Here is a 24,428-nt window from a genome sequence, read left to right as displayed (position 1 = left end):
CTATAACAATTTTAATTTAGTAATAGCTCATCTCTCTACATTGTTTTTATTTCTAGGAGGGATTACAGTGTTAGAGAAATACTGCTTCATTTAGGATTTTCACCATAAAGGAATTTCTGGTGGTTTAATTAAAATTTCTGGTAAGGCTTCTGACCTTAAAGTGAAGTAATGTAAATCTGAAGTAACAGAGTCCCATGCGTTTTCCATATCTGTAAGTTCAACTTCACCTCCTGATGACTATGTCCTTATTCCAGTAGAATGGAACTTAATTTTCTTAATATTATGAAAATACAATTCCTTTTACTGAATTCAGTTTCATTGGAGCATTATTATTTGTCATGATTTGAGCAGCATTATTTTGTGTTTCCAGAAGAGAGCAAATGCTTACAGATGGTAAGGGAGGTAAGTTGCTGATATATTTGTGTGAATTTCTATGTTGCCATCCTAGATATCTCATCAACAATTTAAACTGGATGTGGCCAAAGAATTGGGGTGTCACAAATGCTTTCCTGTCTTATGGTTTTCCCCTTCACTCATATGCGTTATTATTCTCCCAGTGATTTGAGCCCATAATTGAAGTTTGTATCTGCTACTCTTACTTTTATCCACATCCCTGCATTTTATCCACTTGCTGCTTCTTTATCCTTCATAATAATTCCTACAGTTGAAATTCTTGTTAGGATTCTCTTCTTCACTTCCTCCAATTTATCCCTGACTTTCTGAACTTGTGAATACCACATGACCTCTTTGTCATCAGTTCATAACACTCCTGCTAATAAGAATTTACTAGGCAGACGTTGTAGCTCTCCTCTTCTGTATGCACTGCTTATGCTGTATGAGGATCTTATTATTGGGCAGAAGAGTTCCTGATAGTATCCTGCTCTGTAATGCACTTGCATCCAGCACCACCACAGTCATTTTCCTTGCCTGTTGGTCAGACTGGATCTTCATTTAATCTCTCAAATTACTTACCTCAGAGTGCAATAAGTTCAGGTTTCTTATCCTTACTTTCAGAATTCTTCATGATATTGCTCTTAATGTTTCTACCCATCCTCTCTCTTTCACGTTCTGAACCATGTAGTATATCTAATTTGTATTGCCAAGATGAGATCTACTACTGTTACAATTTTTTTCATTAATTTGCAATTTATATTCTGTATTGTACCCTTACATCTTTCTGACTATTTTGCTCATCTTGTTCTGGAGGAGTACTTAAGGACTATTGTTTCAATAATTTCTTCGGATAAGTGAACACTGTATATTGAGAGAACTTCAGAGAGAATTCTACCACTGAAGACAGAGAAAGTTGCCATAGGAGAAGGAAAATAGTAACTAAAGAAATACTAGAATGAAGCGACAGAAGAACTTACAAAGAATTACTTTATTACCCTTTTGGGGATTACTTAGATGCTCTATCAACTGGGCTTTAAGTTGCATATAGATCATCAATAAGTCTAAGAATCACTATTTGACTATAAATAAAAACAAACTTGTGAAATTTACAGGGTTCACTTGTTTCTGAGTGTAGGCCTGGATAACAACTTTGTTGCTTGGGGGGTTATTTTTGTGGGTAGAGCCAATACTACCATTCCAATGCAGGCACACAGGTGCATGCTCACTGCTGAGCCACGTACTGCCAAAGGAATATGGTGATGTTTTAGAAGATTTTCAAAATAGCTGTGTTACAATTTCAAAAACTCTTCAGATGGATTCAACACTGCAACTGAAAATTTGTGAAAGCTGTAACTTAACTAATGGATTTAAACCTTGGTGAATCGTGTCATGGTAATCTCTATAATGAAATTGGTTTAAAAAAAAAAAAAGTACTGTAGACAGGGGAAAAATCAGCATATTTCTTATCCACTTCTTGGAACTTAACCTTATCTAGAACTGTGAAGTTCTGGTGTGAAAATGTCTTCTCTCTTTCTTTTTTGCAGGTTCTGAACATCTTTCATTCTAGATTATTTTAATTTCCTTACTGTGTTCTGTGTATAACAGAAGTTAGTAAATCTTTTTGTTATCTCTTTGGAGAAAGGAGAAGTATGTTATTGTGCATTATTTAATGTTACATGTAACTTTGTATTAACATATATCTATCTTGATACATCTATATAGAAATCTGAGATATTCTGTATGGCTTTAAGTAGTGTATAGTAAATTATACATGATCTTCAGGAATCTGGGATTAAAAATCATGAGTAGTTAGATGTTTAAGTCACTTTTGCCAGAAAATGTATACAATAAATAAAGCTCCATCCAGAATTACATCCCAATTTTGAAAAATTCTAGAATTCTATTGCCCTCTGCTGGTTTGGTGTACCTGTCTGTGATTTGGTAGCGCTGAATTGTATGGGAATTGGTCTTTCTTTTATTTTTCTTGGTGAAATAATAGTAGATAAACAGTGTAATGAACCACTTTGCTACTCACACTTTAAAGTATTTTAAAATATAAATCAGTCTTGAGTCCAGTCTTGTTTGGTGGTTTTCTGAAGGTGCCACCTGTGCAGAGGTGGCAAATTGTTTTCTCTTTTGTTGCTGAGGTTTTCTGAAGGTGGAAAAGAAGCTTCATTTAGTATTTCATCTTTTTTTTTCTAAGGCAGTAAAAATCAAAACTAAAAATAAAAATAATAACGGAAGCTTCACAGTTCTTACTTTATGCTTTTATAACCTTTCCCCACATTTGTGTGTACAATACATGTGGGTATAATTTTATATTTTAGACCAAATGGGAAAACCATTTATTGAATTGAATTTTTTGACTGATGTTATCCATGCAGCACTCAGTTAGACTTGAAAACATATTCATATACACTTAACACTTGTTTGAGTATGTGCATACTGTGATAAATATTGATATATATGCCTGGTGTGATGCAGTGTTGTCTGCAAGTAATATATAGATAGGCTTCACTCCTGGAGGTCAGTCTACGTAGGCTGATCCTGTGGGACATCGTCGAAGTCTTTTTGAACTTACCAGGTATCTGTGTGGGCACAGCATAGATCCGAATGCAGGACTGGCTCATAGAATGTGTTCCTATGCAGAACTCAGTTTACATCGCCTTGGGGAGGGGTAGCATGTTGCCTACAGTAAGTGGTACCTATTCATGATATGCAATAGATGGTAATTGACTGAGTGGCTATATAAACAGCTCCTAGATGGGGAGTAACCCTTTAAAGTACCAGTGTTACGATGTCCTGGATGATCTACAAGCTTAAACTTGCAGACTTCCAGGGAGAACCTTAACCAATACAGGAAACGAAGTCCTGTGATCTCCTTTGGTATGCAAAGAAGATCAGTAGGTAATTTCACAGGTGTTGCAATAGTAGATAACCCATAGCACAGTGATTCCTCAAGGAGCTGAGGAAGCTATTCTTTTCATTCAGCAGCAACCTCCTTCTCACCTCTTTTCCTTCCTCTTCTCACCAAAAATACCCAACCCAATAACCCAGGATATAAGTTGGAGACAGAAATCCAGTTTACTTCTGAAGTAAACTGGATTTCTCTAAAAAATGGAGTACTGTTGAGTTTGCCCCTTCATTTCCTCCATAGCCAAGAGACATGCAGCAAAATCCTGTGAGAAAAGCACAGTCTCAGGTGTATTTACATTCTGGTTTTTACTCTTTTTGTTTTGTAATTCTTTTTCCAACTTCACAATCAATAACTGGATCCTTTGCTTTGCTAGCATAAACTTGCTTTCTTCTTTAAGCTTTTGCAGTGTAAAGGATAGTGACTGTTGAGTGATCAGCACAAAGCATGCTTTGCTTTTCTGGAAACAAGCAATCTAAATAATAAAATGTCATAGAGAAGCTCTTTGGGGACCTGCACCTCACAGTAAGTTTGGGAGTCTTGGAGGTGGTGCACATTTTTTACTGAGCTGCAAGTATCATTTTCAGAATCTGAAGTATCCAGTGTCAGGTAACAGAGAAAAAATTCTAGGCAGGTATTACCCAGTGCCACTCAGTAAGGTGGAAATAATGGGAAGATAATTCTTGAATTCAGGAAATTGCATATAGTCACACATAGCTAGCCCCAAATCTACCTTCTGTTTTCAAAAACTGTAGAATGTAATTCATTATTTTGATATGGGTAATGTCTGTTTCATAGGTAATTTGGGAGGGGAGTGTTTGGGTTTTTTTAAGTGCCATTAGTCTATTGAAAGAACTTAATGTCCTTTGCAGAAGTTAACTCATTTCCTGTTGGTTATTACAATTTACACTTCAATGCTCGTTTTAGCTATCATACAGACAGCTTTAGAATAAGGACTTTATCAGTTCAGAACTATTTTTATTTTCTTCTGGGGTCTTTTTTAAGCTGTCAGCCCTTAAATCCTCCCTTATAAGTAGGAAATTCTTTTGCTGCCTCCTACATTCATTCTGTCTGGCATAAATTAATTATCGGGACAGGGAGAAAGAGCATAAATACCAGTACAGCTAAGCTGTCCTATGGAAAGATAGGTGAAGTTTTGGTTTACATATGTAGTATCGTGTGATGAAAAACACTGAACTACTGTTTTATTTAAATTGGAGACATTGTGAGCAACTTCTTTTGAATACAGCAGTAAATATTGGGGCCCTTTTGGTGTGTTAGATTAGTTTCCATTCTAGTCAAACGGGCTGACTAAGCACTCCCAGGGTAGAGAATATAGACACTGCAAGCTTCATGGAATGCTTGTATTTGTACCAAGAGTATTTTTAGTCCATGGATTTTGACTGCATAGGAGCAGCAGTGTGCTGCTTCAGGTTGGTATTCATACTGCATTTTTACAAACAAACTAACCAAAACAAGCTGAGAATCCAAAGTGATTTTGCCCAAAATAACTGGCAGAGCTGAGCCTGGAACTCCAAGTCCTGACTTTGATTCTGTGCTCTGGCCACTGTCAGGTTTTTGGCATTTGTTTCAACACTTGCAGGTGATGAGAAAGATAACGTTTATCATTGCTCAGTTTTTTGATGGATTTTCTTTCATCCTTTTGTAAACAAACTATTTTTACTTTGCCTAGGAGTTACTGTCAGTGTTGATTTATGTCATTATATCTCCATCATTTAAAAACTGTGTTTTGTACATGGCTGTTCACGGTTTTAAATTATGAGCACAGGAAGAGCATCTAAAAACCCCTCAGCTTTCCTGTCATGTTTGTCCCCATGTGAAAAGAATTTGTTTCATTTTTATTTCTGTAACACTATTACTATGCACCCAGGCTTATGAGGTTAAACTTTCTTTTGGGTTTGTGCCAAAGATCACCCCCTCTTTACCTAGTTTACACAATTACCTGATTTGGGCTGAGGCATCAAAGAGAGCTGGACAGGTTGATAGTCAAATCACTCCTTTGTGTGGCATTCACTACACATATTGACATGAGTTAACTATACCAACTAGCTAGGCTTGGAACAGACATTTACCTTTTCCTTTTCCCTTTTTCCTTTTTCCCTTTTCCCTTTTTCCTTTTTCTCACATCATACTCCCTTTTTGAAGCTGTATTGTGACTGGGAATTACTGCCAGTGAAAAAAATAAAGAATAAATCAAAGTAAAAGTGATGATATGGCTTTAGCAGTAACTTCTGCTTTAAAGATGTGTTGTCCGTTTTTACATTCTGTGATTTACCTGTCATCCCCATTCCTCTGTAACATAAGTTTTGTGCATCTGGATTTTGAGTTAGGTGAGTGATTGGGCCAGATCCATTCTGCGGCCCTGTGTTAATTACCACAGCTAAACAAATTAAGCCATTTTAAGCTAGCTGTATATACACCTACCAATGGTGAAAGATATGAAATGTGTACAGCTCTTAAAGAATAAAGATTACTGTAAAGGAGGTAGCTTTACAGAAGGATAGAGGTAGTCTTCCTGTATATTTTTTGTTTTAAAATTTTCTCAGTTTTTACAATTAAAAGACTCAATTTCATGTACATTTAGTTGTCCTGCTAATTAACAGACTTGACATAGTCATGAGTTTAGTGTGTATTTTGTACGCCTGAGATTTTTTTCAAGGGATGCCCAGCAGTCAATACAAAGATCAGCAGACACTATTTGAGCTGTCCTGTTCTGTGATTTAACAGCTAGATCAAGCATGGGAGCCATTACTGTGTGATCAGTTATCATTTCCTGTGAGCTACCATAAACTGCATCACAGCTGAAACTTGGGAATCTGTTAAACAAACCAGTTATCTTCTGTTTCAATCTATATTGAATAAACAAAGTCACATTTAATGTAATTTGAATCTTCCACACATTGAGATATCTTAACAGGTTACCAAGAAATTTTGATTAAATTCTGCATAATTAAATAAAAACTATATTTCTCATTTTTTTATGGTTAATTGTGAGAAGGTATTTCAGTTGGGTAAATTTTAGTAGCATGTCACATATTGTTCCTCAAACATGCCATTTCAAAGGAACTTGTCTTTGATAGGGAATGAATACATGGCACATGATCAGGACTTTTAGTTCATGATGTACTTGGAAGAGCATAGTGTGGAAAACACAGTTCGAAGAATTGCAAAACCAGAAATCTGTAAACTGTACTTTAAAAATTTCAGTTGTAATTTCCTAGCCTTCCACTTGAATGCCTGGGTGCCTGCTAAGGAAATATTATATTTACTGGCTGTTGTGTACAATTGTACAATTATAAATATTAAATCAAGTAGTGTTCATACACTACAGGAAAGTGGTTTACAACATAATCATTAAAGTAAAATATAATTTCTAGATACAGTGTATATTTCAGGTATGGGTAGTATTCTCAGTGAAAGTCATTAATTGGGGCACCCAGTAATGTACTTTATTCTTCAGTTCTACTGCAGAAATAATCATAAGCAGATGTTTAGATTACCTGCTTCTTTGCTGTATGTAGTATACAACACAATTTTTTTTGTGGCCTTTTTTTCAAAAAGTAAGAACGTATGATGTAAGATTTCATTCTTCATGATTCAGGTCATTGAAATAAATTCCTTTCATTGTATGTGGTTATCAAGAATATTAAACAACTCACTGGGGAGACTAGTTCTAGCTAAATAGACTTACTTGAAAAAAATGGTGCATTCATCATGAGTAATGCTGTAATAATTCTGGGTTGGTTTGAGATCTTATAGGGGTCCAGACCCTTGTGACTTCAAAGAACATACCCAATTTTGTACTCTTTCAAGAGCTGGATTTGTGTCATACAGTGTAGTAGATAACAATGAAGAGAACAATTTCTCTAATCTTCTGCTGTTGCAACAAATGCAGCTTATTGGAAGGACTCAATTGCCACTTACAATTATTTTAAATTTCATTACTGTAGTTCTGGCTTTCAAATAAAATGAGAAATAATTTTCATGTTTGAATACTGATTTCTATGTTGTAAGACTAGATTATTTAAAATATTGTGTTTTGTTGGCACAGAAAATACTTTATATTAGAAATGTGTTCTGTACTATCATCACAGAATTCTTCCTCTCGCGTCTCATTTTTCTACTATGAATCAAGAAAGCCATGCCTTGCACTGGTATTAGACTTGTACACAAGCTTCCTGTATGTTAATTTCTTTAATGGCACAAAACTGGAGAGTTTCTCTTTCCTATATTGCAGTACAAAAGATGGTATATATTGCATATTTCAGTCTGTACAACTGTATATATATTTTTTTTTCCAATACTCAAGCCATAGCCTTTAAAAGATACAAAATAGTAAGACTAATTTGTCAATTTTGCACATTTTTTGCTTTCAGAAATTAGCACCTGGAGTTAGTCAGTTTGCTTACACCTGTGTACAAGACCATCCTATCTGGACTAACCAACAGTTTTGGGAAACAACCTTTTATAGCAACGTGCAAAATCAAGTTCGCTCCCTCTACCTTACAGTCAAAGATGACAACCATGCAGTACAGTTGAGACTGAAGGTAGGACAATATATTAAAGTAAGTATCAAGGCAGTATTTTTATTCACATTTTAATTGTCTCCAAACTTACAGAGAGCTAAGTTATGTTTTCTCCAATTTTACGTATCTTCCTTTCATTTTTCCTATATTAAAGAGAATAACACAAAAAATAACAAAAATTTACATTTATCTGCAAAGCATTATAATTTGATGTTGCTCTTACAATTTTTCAAACAACCACTTTGTCGTGGTTTAACCCCAGCCAGCAACTAAGCACCACGCAGCCACTCACTCGCTCCCCCCCACACCCAGTGGGATGGGGGAGAAAATCGGGAAAAGAAGTAAAACTCATGGGTTGAGAAAAGAACAGTTTAATAGAACAGAAAAGAAGAAACTAATATTGATAATGATAACACTAATAAAGTGACAGCAGTAATAATAAAAGGATTGGAATGTACAAATGATGCGCAGGGCAATTGCTCACCACCCGCTGACCAACACCCAGCCAGTCCCCGAGCGGTGATTCCCCACCACCACTTCCCAGTTCCTAAACTAGATGGGACGTCCCATGGTATGGAATACACCATTGGCCAGTTTGGGTCAGGTGCCCTGGCTGTGTCCTGTGCCAACTTCTTGTGCCCCTCCGGCTTTCTCGCTGGCTGGACTTGAGAAGCTGAAAAATCCTTGACTTTAGACTGAACACTACTGAGCAACAACTGAAAACATCAGTGTGTTATCAACATTCTTCGCATACTGAACTCAAAACATAGCACTGCACCAGCTACTAGGAAGACAATCAACTTTATCCCAGCCAAAACCAGGACACATTTTTTGTATCATTTTCCACACTTTAAGGTATATTTTCTTCCGGAGAGTAATAACTTACCATATAACAATGTTATAAACTAGTGGCAGTTCTATTATATGAACAATCTAAGCTAGCAGCAGTTCTAGTGTCCAGTGTTAGATTATTACCAAACCCCATGGTGGTTTCTGTTGAATGGCACTCAGTCTGCTTTATTAAAATGAGACAGATCTTCCAGAACACAAATTGTCTGTCTCAGTAGGAGGAAAATACATCTCCAATGCAAAAATGAAAATATAATGTGAAGCCTTGAGGCATGCTAAAATAAGATATTTTTTTTTAAGAAGGAGCACATACGCATAGTAAAGAGCCAATTTTAATCTCTCTCCTTGTATGAAAATACCGTTATCAACTATGTGACTGAAAAGTGTATGCTACCCAAAGTCATACATCATTGTAAAGAGAGGAAGTAAAGTAGACAGAGGTATTCCCAGAAATGTAGTCAGAATGAACAACTGAAAAGGCACGTCAGACATATCAAGGATAAAGAGAAAAGGACTGTGGGACTGTGTATGGGGAGCCCCTTCCAATCTGACACTATGTAAAGAAAAATGTGAAGAATAGTAGAACTTACAAGGAAGCATCTACTTTAACCCTCACATGTGTTTATATGGAAAATTAGCTCAACTTTAACTTAGTATGGAAAAAACATTTACAAGATACCTAGTCCTTTAACATCAGGTGTTAGGTCACTAGTATCGGCTGCCAAATTCCTTTAGTCTAATTTCCTCAGGCTATAATATAATCTGACTATGTGCCATCTACCTAGTTTGCTTCAAGCAAATGCTAGAATTAGACCCCAACATGTAAAAACATGAATGTTTCAGCTGGTCTGGAAACTGTTTATATAAAAGCTTGCCTCACCTGAACATTCTAGGAATTTGGAGAATATCACCTGCATCAAGCAATGAGCTGCATGTTATTTCTCAATCTGATTTATGCATGTTCTTATGTAAGGTAAGTGGTTAAGCTAAGGAGAGCAACTACATTAAAATCAGTAAACCATTCTGAAGAAACATGGAAGATCGTATAGCGTAAAAAAGATCTAGAAAGAAATTACGTTATTTAGATCTGTCCACATTGTGCTACTTGTATATTTCAGTAAACAGCCTTCGAAGCTCAGTTGCTATAATCATAACTCTCCTTAAACCCTGTTGAGTGTAGTTATTTGCTTTTTCTTTTTAAATTAGGATATAATTTAAATAACTGAAGAAGTTTAATAAAAAATTTAATAAGTAAAGTTTTGACTAAACATTGTTTTTTAAGTTATTTTTCTTCTCTGTCTTTATATTTCTTTCTGTGCCTGTTCTAGGAGAAGAATTCTGTAGGTCCAGACCAGGATAAGACAGCAATGGACCTGGCTGCTGAGCAGTTGCGATTATGGCCAACTCTTAATAAACAAATGCAGCAGGAGCTAGTCCAGAATGAGGAAAGTACAGTTTTCAGTCAGGCAATTCATTTTGCTAACCTCATGGTCTACCTGCTAGTACCACTGGATACTAGTAAGAACAAGTTACTGAGAACATCAGCTACTGGTGACTGGGAGAGTGGAAGTAACAGTATTGTCACAAACAGGTGGGTACACAAGTTCAGTGGTAATCAGTCAGGATGGGCCACAGTTTTCGAAAGCTTCTTAGTTTTCAGGACTTATTCTAAATACCAGATTATTTCAGTATCTTCTCTTCTTTTCAAGTCCATTAATTAAGGAGAGCAGAAGTCTAACGTAATTCCTCTTAAATAACAGAACTTAATCTGGAGTAATTTACCACCATTTAAAGGAACATAAAAATTTTGTTGTCAGAGTAAGAATTTTTAAGCTAGTAATGCAAATGTTTAACACAAGCACAGGGTGTGATGAGAAAGAAAACAGCAGCCCAAAAACTACTCTGTTATTTTTTATATAACTTGAAAAAAACAGTCTATGAACCTAAAATCAAGAAAGCATTTGTATAGCATCCATAAAATCACAATTTCTGTGCAACAGCTACAAGGAAGAAAGGCACTGACGGAGGTCACAAAAAGCAAGAGAGCTAAACCACTGTGGCACAGGTTAAATTACTAAGGAGGCAGGAGGAGTATAATGCCAGTTACATTCCCTAGCATGCAAATCTAGCATAAGAAATGCAAATTTTCATAACAAGCCTTCCTCCCTCTCTATTTATTGTCTTAATTATCACCTATGGTCTGTCAGAATTCCCACCCAAATTGTAGAACACTACGTGAGAACACTGACATCAAGCAAAAGATAGGTGGCTATCAGTATCAGACTCCCCATGGCCACTCATTTCTGCTGACTAAACATCTCTAAACTCAGACATTAGGACATGCTCAGTAGACAGGTTGCGGTATATGTTGCAATATATGAATCTGGCCCTTAATATTATTATGGGAGGCATTTTTAGATGTTCAAAGTACATCTCCTACTAGCTGGCTTGCATTTTCTATCTGATGTACAAAAAACTTTTCTTATGGTCTTTTTAGCTTTTGAATGCTTTGCTCAGCAACCAAAATATTCATTTAATGTGTCTTTCTCTATGTAACTGGATATTTGTTTACCATGGGTTGCAAATAATGTACTTGACTTTATGAAGAGAAGACATAGAGCGAGCTTACTTCCAAGAAGCTTTTTTTCTCTTGTGGGCCTGTCTGCACTGGACTCATGGAGGGAAAGTTCTCCTACATCGTCATCCATGCAGTTCTGACAGTGTTAGTGACAGTGAAAATACAATGTAATTGTGGTACCACCATATGCTTTTAGCAAGGTTTATGTATCATAACTAGAAAAAAACCCCACAGCTTGTCTGTGTCTAGCCAGGTATCATATGTGCATCACCAGCTCAATTTTTCACACTTGAAATTTCTTTTATTTATGTCTATAGTATTGCAGGCAGTGTTGCAGAGAGTTATGACACTGAAAGTGGATTTGAGGATTCTGAGAACAATGATGTTGCAAACGCAGTCATACGCTTCATCACCAGATTTATTGACAAGGTTTGCACAGAGAGTGGAGTTACACAGGATCACATCAAGGGCCTTCATTGCATGATACCAGGTGAGAATTGTGGCAAAAAAAGCGGTTTGTACTCTTTCTTTTTTCTTTTTTTTCTAGTGAGAGAAGTGCGCTTTTTAGTTGCAGTTACTTTCAGTGAAGTTAGAAGGTTAGATTTCTTTTCTAGACTATAATTGCTGTGGAATTTCAAATAATTATTCCTTTGATGCTTAAATTTGAGAATTTCAAAATATCAGAGTTTCAATTAAATTGCAACTTTCTCTTTCATATTGTGTGAGACTTTATGGTGTTACTGCTTTCCAGGCATTGTAGCAATGCACATAGAGACCCTGGAGGCTGTCCATCGTGAGAGTAGGCGGCTTCCACCAATACAGAAGGCAAGTATTATGAAACATATTTGTATTCTTTACAAGTATTAAAATCATGCAATGTAGTCATCTTTTCTTCCCCCCGTATAGTGTTAGGAGGAAACATCAAAACATTGAAAGAAAATTTCCACCAGTGATAAATAAAGTGCTTGGCTTTGGTCTCATGAAATATGAACTTCTGAAACTAGTAGAGCCAAACTTCTGATCATAAACAAGCTGTTGCATGCCCACTGTTTTTTGAGACCCATTTCTCTTAGTTGAGTCCAAACTCCATCTCCCTTCTTTGGACTTAGTCTTATAACAGTTTTGTTTTGAAGCTTTTTAAGCCAAATATTATAACTAGACTGAGGTATAACAGTGGTATCACCATTACACTTACACTTTCATTTATTTGCATCAGCCCAAAATTCTACGACCAACTTTACTGCCAGGAGAAGAATTTGTTTGTGAAGGTCTCCGTGTGCTACTGGATCCTGATGGCAGAGAGGAAGCTACAGGAGGACTGCTTGGAGGTCCTCACATCCTCCCTGCTGAAGGAGCTTTGTTCCTTACCACTTACAGAATTATATTTAAAGGCACTCCTCATGATCAACTGGGTAAGACAAATTAAACAGTGGTACTTGTGGTCCTTAAGACAGATAGGACTTTGAGCTGGCCTATTCACCTATTCAAGCATCAACATCAAAATGTATATACCTCACAGTATAATTTTTCATGTTTATCAGATAAAAATAATATCTTAATACAGGTTTTTATTACTAGATATGACAATGATTGATTTTGATTTTGCATTTAACTTAACTAGAACTTATTTCTTCAGATGAGGCATTAGATGCCAGATGTTTGTTTATTCCTGCATATTGGTAGATATTTAGAGTGCCTTCTTCAGTAATTTGTGTAAAATAAAATCATTGTGTACTTGTCTTAGAGGAAACTTCAGTAGACTCTCACGTGGTATTATGGGCTTTTACAGACTAATGCTGTGTGAGATCTGCAGCTTCCACTACCCCTAGCTTTTCATTCAGCAGTTTTTTTCAGCCACTGGAAGTGTGTTAAATGAAAAATATTTATGAGTTAGTATTCTCCCTAAAATGATTAATAATAAATTCAGTATTCTTTTTAATATGTAATGGAAATAGCTCTTCTGAATGATAACTTTCATATTTTGATATCTGCCATTTCTAAGCAGATTGTCATTCAGAAGTATAAATTTATTGCGGAAAGTTCATGGTCATATGTAAAGATAGCAGTGTATATTGTTCATTGTTTGTAAGTTGTATAATGCAAAATGAAATTTGAATAAGCTTGAAACTCTTTCTTCACCCCCTACCAACGTAGATTTTGGGGGTGCATTTCCATCATGCAGAGTCTCAGAAGGAGAGAGAATATTTTTCTAATCATCCCAGCTTAAATTAAGCAGAAATTCAGATTACAAATACTACTTTAGGAATTTACCAACTTTTCAGGTATTTTTGCCTGAAATTAATTCTGTACTGTTATTTTTGTGTTGCTTTGTACTTACTCATTCCTATCTATTCAAAGTGCAATGTGACCAAACCAGATCTGGTTCTGTGATCTAACAAGTATCTGTAAATACAATTTTATGGTCCTCAGTTGGAGAGCAGACGGTGATCCGGAGCTTTCCTATTGCATCTGTTACGAAGGAGAAGAAGATCACTATACAGAACCAGCTGCAGCAGAGTATGCAGGAAGGACTGCAGATCACTTCAGCTACCTTTCAGGTAAAAGGCAGTTTTGTAAAAATTTATGTGACAACATCGTTAGCTCAAAATACTTATGAGCAGCACTTTGTCCTGGTATTTGTGAAGAGTTCAGTTTTCTGCCCTGTAGAGTCAATAGAGAATGCGGTCCTCTCATAGAAACCCTGGCATTTCTTGGCCCAGTTGATATTTACAGAGGATTACCATTTTCATATTTGATTTCTTTCACTCCTTTCCTCACGTTTCTATTTTGCATCCAGTAAAGGGCTATTTTGGGTCCAAAATTTCTTAATGTGAGTAAGCAAAGGCCTAGGCAGGCCAGTGGAAACATGCTTTCTCTCTCCTCCAGCTACATGGAATGAATATGGAAAAGCTATAAATAATGGTTTTTTTTCTCCACACTTGTCACTTTACTAGCTTTCTGTAAACATCCATGGCAGAAAGTCATGGTATGTCCCACATGGAAGCTGCACTTCCAGGAATCTTTAGGGTAGTCACCACTGGCCAGAACCAGTGAGCCTCCGTATGACTTGCACAGATCCTGGTAGTTTCCTGTCTGTAGGATCCCCTCTCTGTGTTCAGCAGAAGCAAGTACTGCAGGGCAATTGACAGTGATGGACTTCTAAGAATTAGGAATCATGAAGTCTCTGAAGTCTTCCCTAAATGTTTCTTCTTGGCGGTGATCTTAACTGTGGTCAAACCCTAAGAGATGGAAAGTTGAAGACAAAGAATTTTATACCATGGACTGAAAGTAGACTACAGTACTTAAGATATGAAATATTTTGTTGGGTTGGCTGACTGCATAAGTGTATTTTCACTGAGAACAATACATTTGAAAACATAATAAAACAGATCATCAGCATTTTACTAGTTCCTTACAATAGTGTACATTATTTAGCTAATCATCCTTCAAAATCCTATTCAAAAGCATAAGATTAGGAGTAAAAGTGAGTAAAATAACCGTAAGAAAGTTGTTCTTGTGGACTTTTGAGAGAACTTCATGAGGACTTTTATTTTCCAGAAATCTTTTTACCAGAATAGTTAGCATGCTTCAATGATGTGCTAAATACAGACACAGCTCAGTGTTTTTAGTGCTGGATTCTGGTCAAACATCATCCTTGCTTTTGTTTAGCATAGTTTTGTATTAGGTTATGAGAAGAAAAACAATCAGCAAACAGTTTACTTTCTGTTCCCTTTATAGCAGCTAGAGTTCAATACAGTATGGAATAGCCCCTCCTCTTTGTTTATTAATTATGACTTTCAGAAGATTTTGGCTGCAGTTATGCAATTTAATGTCTTTAAAACTTCAGATCAGTGTAACCCCTAAAGATTCGAGAGCTCCTTTCAAGGAGGGCCTAGAACAACAGAGTTATTAGTCATTTGGAAAGTATTTACAAAACAAGTGAAATTAAAAAAGCAGTGATGAAATCCACCTTCTAGATGGCAAACAAAAGACATTCAAAAGGTGTATAGGTATGCACTCAGAAATAAAGTTCTAGGATATTTCTTTCTTTGCTTTTTTTCACATTCTTAAATGTTTTTTAGGCCCTTTTATGGATTCCCTATTTTCTCTCTCTATTTTTTTTTCTTTCTTTCTTTTTTTTTTTTTTTTCCCCCCCCTGAATTGCTGTCTGTCATCCTTTTGGCTGAGGATGATGGGATGGGATTTTTTATTTTTTTTTTCCCCAAAAACCTTTCAAAAAGCGTTTTTAGTGGGGTGGATGGAACAGTGTGGAATAGCACAAGGTTAGTTCCTTTTTAAGGATCAGATTTCACTATTACAATTTTATTATTAGCAGTTTTCTATACTTTGCAAGGTGAGGCAAAAACTGGAATGACTAAGTAATGGAAGTATAATGGTTGTGACGTATGAATGCTGAAATTGTTGGTTTGATGAGAGTCTTTGAAGTGCATTACCAACCTCAGTTCCTAGTATATGGGCAGAGCTGGCAGAATATTTCCAAGCTAAGCTGTCCCATGTGACTAGTATTTGAACTGTTGTAGACATCTTAGTGCCAGCACTACTACTTGGATTTACCAAAATATTTTGTGTTTGATATTATGAGAATTCCAGATGCCTCTTAGTGAAAATACCTTAGTATTAGGACATAAATGTAAAAATCAAATAAAAAAATCAATAAGCTGTATAATACCCCTCAAAATCAATAATATATATGTACTTATATTTGTATTTTCTGATGGGCATAGTACTGCACAAGTATGGGAATTTTGCTAGTATATTTTAGGATCTTCTAATTTCTTTAATTCTATAATGTTTTTTTCAGTTTCTAATATGTCATGTCTTTAATATGCAGTTAATTAAAGTAGCATTTGATGAAGAAGTAAGTCCTGAAGTGGTGGAAATATTTAAGAAGCAGTTAATGAAGTTCCGTTATCCTCAATCTATCTTCAGCACTTTTGCATTTGCAGCTGGACAAACAGCACCACAGATAATTTTACCAAAACAAAAAGAAAAGAACACTTCATTCCGGTATAGTCATTCTTCTTCTTTTGTTACTGATGTTTGTTTAGTATGAGTCAAATACATTGAATAATCTGACAGCTTTGTAGAAATGCAGTCATTCAATGTCATTCAAGCAGTTTTCAGGAAAGTCAAAATAACTGATTACTATTCTGCATCTTTTTATATTTACTGAATAAAAGTAGATTAGTATTATAAACATGTCGATTTGGAATAGCAATATATTATTTATCCAAATTTCTGGCTGCAGTAAATTTGAACAAGCTTCTCCTTTACATTTTGAAACACACACAATCTAAGTAGTATCTTCAGCAATGCAAACTATGCCAACATACAAACCAGATTTCTTGTGTATTACTTTATAGATTAATAACCTAATGTGGGTTAGAATTAATTTTACCCTTAGTACAGTCTGTACAGTTGTCCTAGTGTTTTTTAATCTAGAGTTTGAGCTTTGGGTCCTCTTTTGAATTTCCCGTTATACGTTAATTTTTACTAGACTAGCTGGATCATTAGTCTGTTCCAGAGTGGTAGTTCCTGTGATTCTCTGTTGGCTATTCATTGTTGACACAGGAAAGTAGAATCCCAAGCTAGTCATGGAATCCTAAAACTTTACAGTAATTTCTATCTTTCCTGCCTTTACTTTGTCAACTTCATAGATTTATCACATTGCTAGCAAAATACAAATACCTACAGAAAGATGATGGCTGCTTATTCATTACCATTAGACAGAATAGACACACATTTATCTCAGTATAATAAAATTGGTGTTTAAAAATTAATATAGGAACTCATTTTTCTGGAGGTTATAATTTTTTGTCATCATATTAAATAAAAAATTATGAAATACATTTTATTTGGGTAAGCAGGTTCACCATAAAAATCTGTACATGCTATTGGGGAGAATCATATGCATCTTTCTAAATATTTTTATTGCTATGAATTTATAGTACTTTCTCAAAAAGCATTGTAAAAGGAGCAAAACGTGCTGGGAAGATGACAATTGGACGCCAATATTTATTAAAGAAGAAGACGACAAGCACAATAGTGGAAGAAAGAGGGAATCGCCCAGGCTGGAATGAAGATGATGATATCTCTGGTAATAGTAAAACATTTTTTTCCATGTTGGTTGACAAGTCTATCCTATTATGCTTCCATTCCAGTATATTGAATAAGAAATGTCTTCAAGAAGAAATCAAAGTCTTCCTAGACAGGAAAGAGAAAGGTTTCAAATATGTACATTTAGTAAGTGTTTTCTTTTGTGATGACGACGCAAAAGAGGAAGTTGACTTCATTTGGTGGTGAAGCAAAATATTAGATTATTATTTTTTAATTATCAAACTGTTTACATATAGTATGTTATCATTTTTTACATCATAATAGCATAGATGGAACAGCACAGAAGCATGCTGTACCTTCCATTTCTCTTTAGACGTCATGACATCTGCAATTAGTCTATGATGAGAAAGTAGTAACTGGTGAGATTCAAGAAAGAGCAAATACTATGGGAGACTTTTTCAGATGTGGAAGTGACAAATGATTTCTGAAAGCAACAAAAGTCATTACTACTGAAAATACCATTTTTCCAAATTTTGATTGAAGGGATTTGGGGACAGAAGGTAGAAAGGGATTTGGGCACTTTGTATAGTTTGTGTCATGGTGTGGAGTTTGACTTTCTTCCAAATACTTCTTTTCCTACCATGTGCTGCTGTCAGTATATCCTTATCTGGACCAGTGCTAATTTATAATAAACCACTAGAGGGAACCAGATTCTCCTGTACATAAACAGGTATTGTTTTGTCATACCATTCTTTCTTTTTTTAAAAAAAAAAAAATAAGCATTTCAGATAACGAAGTGTTTATCAAACACTAATAATTTATTCAAAACATCAAACAAGCCAAATTTTCCTTTTGAATATTTTCTCAGTGAGCAAGGCAACTTACGTGACTTATGAGCAGATATATAGAAGTTGTCTGAAGCAAGACTGTGTTATTACACTGTCTCTGTTCTCTCTGAAATGGAAGAAAGACATTCCAGGAAAGCTGAAAAATATTGATTCTCTTCTTTCATTCCAGATAAAAGTGGTGGGAAAAAAGGAAAAAAAAAAAAAAGGATTACAAAATGCAGAGTGTCTTTAAGTGCTGAAAAATTACATTCTTAATTGAATTTCCAGCATCTTCCTTAAGCGCTGAGTTAGTATGCGTTCTGATGTTGCAAATTCTTTGGGTCAGAAGCAATTCTGCAAGCTGTACCTGTGTGATTTTGGGGTGATTTTGTGTCCTTCACCCAGAGACACCAAGCACAATCATTCCTGTGTATTCGTACTTCTCTTGATGATGAAGAAATTTTAAGAGTTTTTGCACTGCTGATGTACAGAACAACTACATTCTTCCATGAACACTGATGTTACAAAAACATCAGTGATAGTCACTTTTTTCCTCCCCTAACAAAAATATGAAAATATAAATTGTGAGGCTTCCTACCTGCTGCTTTCCAGATGTTTTGACTGGGAACATGTAAGGTGATCAAAGTCTGACAGTTTGCTTTTCTCTCCATTCTGCATTGGCACCTTGGGTATAGTTAGCTGGCAACAGTAGTTACTCTTTGCTTCAGACAGAGTACAAATAGCCATAGGAAATTTGCTATTTAATCACTGCAATTTCTTTTGTATTGACTGCTGCGAATGACTTCTTGTTTGCAAGTCTCAAAAACTGAAATATCGGAAACTATGCAGCTATACCAACAATGAAGCAAACGGGAACCACCGCAGCAGGTGATGCATTGCCTTAAAAAAGAAATTTTAAAGATAGGGTTGGAAGGAACTTCAAGAGATCATCTACTTCATCTCTCTGCCCCAAGGCAAGATCAACATCTTTAATCTGTTCCTCACAGATGTTTACCTAACTTTTCTTTAGAAGCTTTCAATGATGAAGGTTCCACAACTCTAGGCAATTGGTACTAATGCTTTAACCATCCTTAATGCTGGAGAAAAATAAGCAACTTCCTGATATTCAGGCCTAAACATTTCCTTGCCACAATTTAAAGCCTTCACTTCTTATTCTGCCACCATATACATATATAAGAGATGATTCCCTTCATTCTGATTGCAGTGCTTTATGTATTTATGGACTATTGTAATATTTCCCTTCTCTGTTCTTTTCTGGATATTAAATATCTGCAGTTCTTTCAGTTCTTTGCTTATTAGTCTTGATAGACTTCTGATCATCTTCATTGCTCTTTTCTCAGTCCTCTTTATCTGGTCCACATATAACTTGCAGTGTGGTTTCCAAAACTGGGCACAGTACTCTAGTTATTCGCTGTTGCTAATGAACACCTAATTTCCCTCCAATTCCTCCTCATCTTCTTATTTTCAGCGTTTAGAATCTCATCACTACTAAACTCTGTTTCCTATAGGTGATCATACTGGTGTATTCCATAAAGCAGGAGACTGTAAAATCCACTTTTACAAACAGTCATATCTCAGGAACAGTAAAATAGAGGGATTATTCCTTTTGTTTTCAAAATCACATTAAAAAGACTCCATTTTAAACTTGAGACAGGAAAACATCTTCATCTCACTCTTCAGGTTAAAGACACTGATATAAGCTCTTATAATGTCTAGCTTTTTATGCACAGGAAAATGTTTTGCAAATTCTGATCACCAACATACCTGCTTTCATGAGAGAAAAATGCATTTATAAAAATATGTTTCAAAAAATGCACCCTCGTCTTATCTGAGTCAGTTACAGCTTTCCATTCAAAATTGTTAAATACCAAGTTTCTGCATGCCCTCAAACAAAATTATTTCTAAAAATAATTTATTTTGTTTCTCGATAGTGCTCTTTATACTTGTAAATGTTTTGTAACTTCCTTCTTGCCATGACAAATATGAAAACACAGAAAGAAGAGGAGATATCCACAGCGTTAAACTCTGTATTAGTTAGGTGAAATAGAGAATTGTTGGTTATGTTTGCTGAGCCACAGGGGGAATAAAATTATTCATTTAGCTTTTATGCTAAGATGCAGGAAAAAAAAAGTGTATGGGTTGTACTCCTCTATATTCTGAATGTTGTCTACTGCCAGTAAAATTTTAATTGTATCATAATTTTTATTTTTAAAAATAATAATTTTAATTTCCAGTTTTATAAAGTCCTATTTTACATTTAAATCCTTATATACTTTTCAGTGCCTCTTTCATGAAGATATACTTCCCCTCATATGCACATATTTCAATGCTTGAGGTGGTAGCAAGTAACTGATACATGCTGTGAACAGTAAACCTGCTTTCAGAAGTATTTGGAAATACTTGGAAGTGTCAATAACAGGCAGGTGGCAGGTTTTGTACAAAGACCTTGCTTGACTTGAATTTCAGTGTAGTTTGAACTTGTGACATGGTTTTTATCTCTCATGGTTAAAGGTTTTTTCTGCTTTGGAAAGTGCAGCTGATGTGCACGGCTGAAGAAAGATGTTTGATATTCAAACTGAGGCATTAAGAAACCAACAGTCATCTGTTGTGAAATTATGACACAGAAACATTTTTTTTTATTTGAACCAAGCCTTAAAAAGATAATTGTTACATCTTTTAAAGGTAGTTTAAAAGAATTGTGAAGTCCACTTTATCTTGGATGTTTAATGAATTTATGCACACATTTTTCATTATTCTGTCTTGTGTACATCTTTGTATAGCAGTTGTGAGTTTAACAGGTTTTCATAAATTGTTGAAAGAAAGATTATCTGCCTTCAATTCAGTTCAAATGAACATGAGATCACTTTTTCCAGGATTTTATCAAGAAAGTTGTTGGCCATGCCAGTCACAAGTGCAGTAGGTAAATGTGCTATATATTCAGGTTTTCTGACCAAAATATTATTTTATTGCTTATGATTTCCAGAAACTGTGGTTTGTATGTATTAGGTCTTGTCATTTGTCACTGACAGTAAGACAAACTAATATTTTGTTCAGAAGAAAATAGCATGGGTTTCTGTGTAACTGCTGGCCTCCCCAATAGCAAACTCTTAAAGATTTTTAACTTTAGTTTCAGATGACAGCGAGCTGCACACAAGTGGTACCCTAAAAGCATCAGAAAAATCAACAATGGAGCAATTAGTAGAAAGAGCCTGTTTCAGAGACTATCAACGTTTGGGACTAGGAACCATCAGTAGTAACTCTTCTCGCTCAAAAACAGAATACTTAAGAATAACTGCACTGAACAGGATGTATTCACTTTGCAGGAGGTGAGTTTACCAATTCAGTTAAGTAGTTGAAAATAAAGATGACATAGCACACATACCACATGATGTATCCAGTTAAGCAACTTACTCTGAGAAAATTTTTGTCTATAGTAGCAATGTTCAACCAGTGACCTTGAAGCTATTTGTATTCCACTCAGAGATTCGTCTCCTGGTGGCTGCATATGTATTCATCAGATTCAGAAAGACTGCCAGCAATGGTAGCCAGAAGTGAGCTTTCAGAACTGCCCCAGAAGCTCTGTCAGATTAATGCAAGTCTTCCTTCCCAGGTTGTTTCTATAGCTCATGGAAAGAGGGTGCCCTTGGGGCTTTTGGAGGACACTAACCTAGATACTCTGAATTGCCTTTTGAAGGAGTTTCTCTGTCTTGGCTTTCTACACTCATGCCTAAATCATTAGGCTATTTTTCAGCTTTCTGACTTAGCCAATAAAGTTAGCTGGTAGAACGCACTCTCGGTATGATTTCTGTAACTTGCTGTGTTGGTACTGGAAATTATTTATGTAATATATTTGCATATAAAATCTGTTCTGTTGCTAAATAAAAAAGCAAGCCTCAGAAGCAATTATACATAACTATCATCTTCAAATAAAAAATACTTTTTAAAATTGAATTCATGAAGGTATCTCCACTACTTTAAAAGTTTGTTGTGTGCTGAAAGTCACGTGCTGTGTTTTAACACATGAATGTTACTAACTCTTTTTTTGTTGTGAAAGCTGATGTAGTTTACTACCACTACCCACAAAAATTCTTTTTAATAATAAAGCATATCTGCATGAGTCATATTAGAAGAACATTTGCATTCTCTAAAGCCAGTTTTGGCTAGTCGTTGCTTTCATTATGGATAATGAAATCACCAGTTCCTCATGGAAGAAGGGCACACAAGAAAAATATTAGATCCTTTCTTGTTTTCTGACTTATCTAGAGTAACAGACTAATAACTGGGTTTGTTCAATCACCATTGAGTACAATGTAGATGAAGGCATTAAATCTGTACATTTTCATTATGCTTTGAACGTTATGCGGACAAGTCTTTCCTCCCCTAAAACCACCAGGTTTTAATATTTTATAGGATTTTTTTGAAAAGATAATTAATATCCAAGTTGATTACAAATCTCAGAATATAAATACTTATCTAGTGCCATATTAGTTTGGTTACTGTGTTTTAAGAAGTAGACCGTAAATATCATGTACATTGATTTTGTATGAGAGCAGTTAATAAATGTCAAAGAACTGAATTTACAGGAACAGTGTATATTGCAGAGGAACAAAATTGTTTAGTAAGCCTAACTTTTCCCTGCTCCTTGTCTTAGTTTCTTCTCAACATATTAAATTGGCATTTAAATTGAGTATTTTTTGGAGGAGATAGAAAATAATCTTTCATATTGCTTGAATCCTTCTTTCACTAACATGAACACAACTACCGTCTTGCTGGGTTTTCTATTTTTAAAGGTATTGTGTCAGTAAATTTCCTAATCTCTCAATGTATTGTAGTGTTTTTAAAAGTACACAAAAATGCAGTTTCAAATACACTGTTCCAAGGAATTTGACTGTAAAGTTTAACTGTATTTTGACATAAACCAAAACCTATTGTTTTAGTTGTGATACTTTGGGCAATCTAACATTCTTTCCTTTCAGTTCTCATATTTCATATACAAGCATCAAAACAAAATTACCGCATCATTTGCATGCCTCAAAATTCTCTTTTCTGTTGTGCTCAAAAATATGGCTTCATTATAGTGACAGATAAGAGTTATACTAAGAAGAAAACTACTATCAAATAAAATATAGCCTTAAATGGAAAGAGACTAGTACTGATAGCCTTACAATTTTTTTGTAATTAAAGTTGTTTTTAAAATGCAGTTTTCTTTACCAGTCAATGTATTTACTAGGATTGGACTAAAACTAAATAAAAAATAATTCTAGCAGTTGAGGTATTTCCATTAAGATGTATATTTTGCTTGTAATTTTAGGAATTTTTTTTCATTGTTTAAAAATTTGAAAGCAATTTTAATTTTTCAATTTTGTTCACCCTTTTGTTACTACAGTTATCCTGGGCTTCTGGTAGTACCTCAGTCTATTCAAGACAGCAGTCTGCAGAGAGTTGCTCGCTGTTACCGTCACAATCGCCTACCAGTTGTCTGTTGGAAGAACGCTAAAACCAGTACTCTTCTACTTAGATCTGGGGGCTTTCATGGAAAAGGTGTTGTTGGCCTCTTCAAATCCCAAAACACACATACTACAGGTGAGTTGATGCAGCTGGGCTTTCTGTATAAGTAATTTTATGTAGAAATACTTATTTTTCTAGAGGAAATCAGTGATACAATTGAATCAAAAGTCTCAGGATGTGAATGGTTATCTGATATTACATTAGTTCAATTACTGTGTGTCAAGAAGCAGATCCTAAATGGTTTGAAAGTGGTTCAAAAACTGTCAAAGAATAATTTGAACACAGATTATATATGTCCCAAAAGTCTTTGGTAAATGCTGGTATCTGCCAAAGGCAATGCAAACTTCCCCTGTTTCCGTTAAATTATCTTTTTCCTGTGCACTGGTTTATGTAATAAGTGTATGTTGTCCCTTTTAATAGAGGATTGTATAAAATATTAGAGAGACCATTATCCATTGCATTTTCTCATGTTTTTCATTGTAATACTAGTTTAACTTTTATCTTTCTTTTATAAAGCATAGACCTGAGCAATTCTAGTTGCAGTCTTTGCATTAAGTAAATCTATTCCTTTGTGTAATCAAGATTGGACCAGCACAAGATTTATCAGAATAAATTTATATAGGAATTAATTTTTCAGAAGGATATAACATTAGGGCTACATTAATTTTGGAAAGAACATTAGTTCACTTTCATCATTCACAGGCAGTGTTTAG

At 35.2% G+C, this 24,428-nt stretch overlaps 1 protein-coding gene across 7 annotated transcripts in view; it reads left to right on the top strand.

Moving 5' to 3' along the window:
* The window catches only part of SBF2 (SET binding factor 2), a 283,574-nt gene that overhangs the window by 213,071 nt on the left and 46,075 nt on the right, over positions 1-24,428 (top strand). For 5 of the 7 annotated variants that reach the window (XM_075048066.1, XM_075048069.1, XM_075048068.1 and 2 more), the window contains exons 18-27: positions 7,705-7,893; positions 10,032-10,294; positions 11,599-11,771; positions 12,033-12,106; positions 12,498-12,693; positions 13,712-13,839; positions 16,134-16,309; positions 17,251-17,399; positions 21,335-21,533; positions 23,594-23,790. In XM_075048066.1, the coding sequence (XP_074904167.1) occupies positions 7,705-7,893; positions 10,032-10,294; positions 11,599-11,771; positions 12,033-12,106; positions 12,498-12,693; positions 13,712-13,839; positions 16,134-16,309; positions 17,251-17,399; positions 21,335-21,533; positions 23,594-23,790 (1,744 nt within the window). The remainder of the gene's footprint in view (positions 1-7,704; positions 7,894-10,031; positions 10,295-11,598; positions 11,772-12,032; positions 12,107-12,497; positions 12,694-13,711; positions 13,840-16,133; positions 16,310-17,250; positions 17,400-21,334; positions 21,534-23,593; positions 23,791-24,428) is intronic. The other 2 variants (XM_075048070.1, XM_075048067.1) reach the window with 1 other exon arrangement.

This window comes from Buteo buteo, chromosome 16, assembly GCF_964188355.1.
Source record: "Buteo buteo chromosome 16, bButBut1.hap1.1, whole genome shotgun sequence".
NCBI classification, from domain to species: domain Eukaryota; kingdom Metazoa; phylum Chordata; class Aves; order Accipitriformes; family Accipitridae; genus Buteo; species Buteo buteo.
This window is presented reverse-complemented; position numbering and strand designations above follow the sequence as displayed.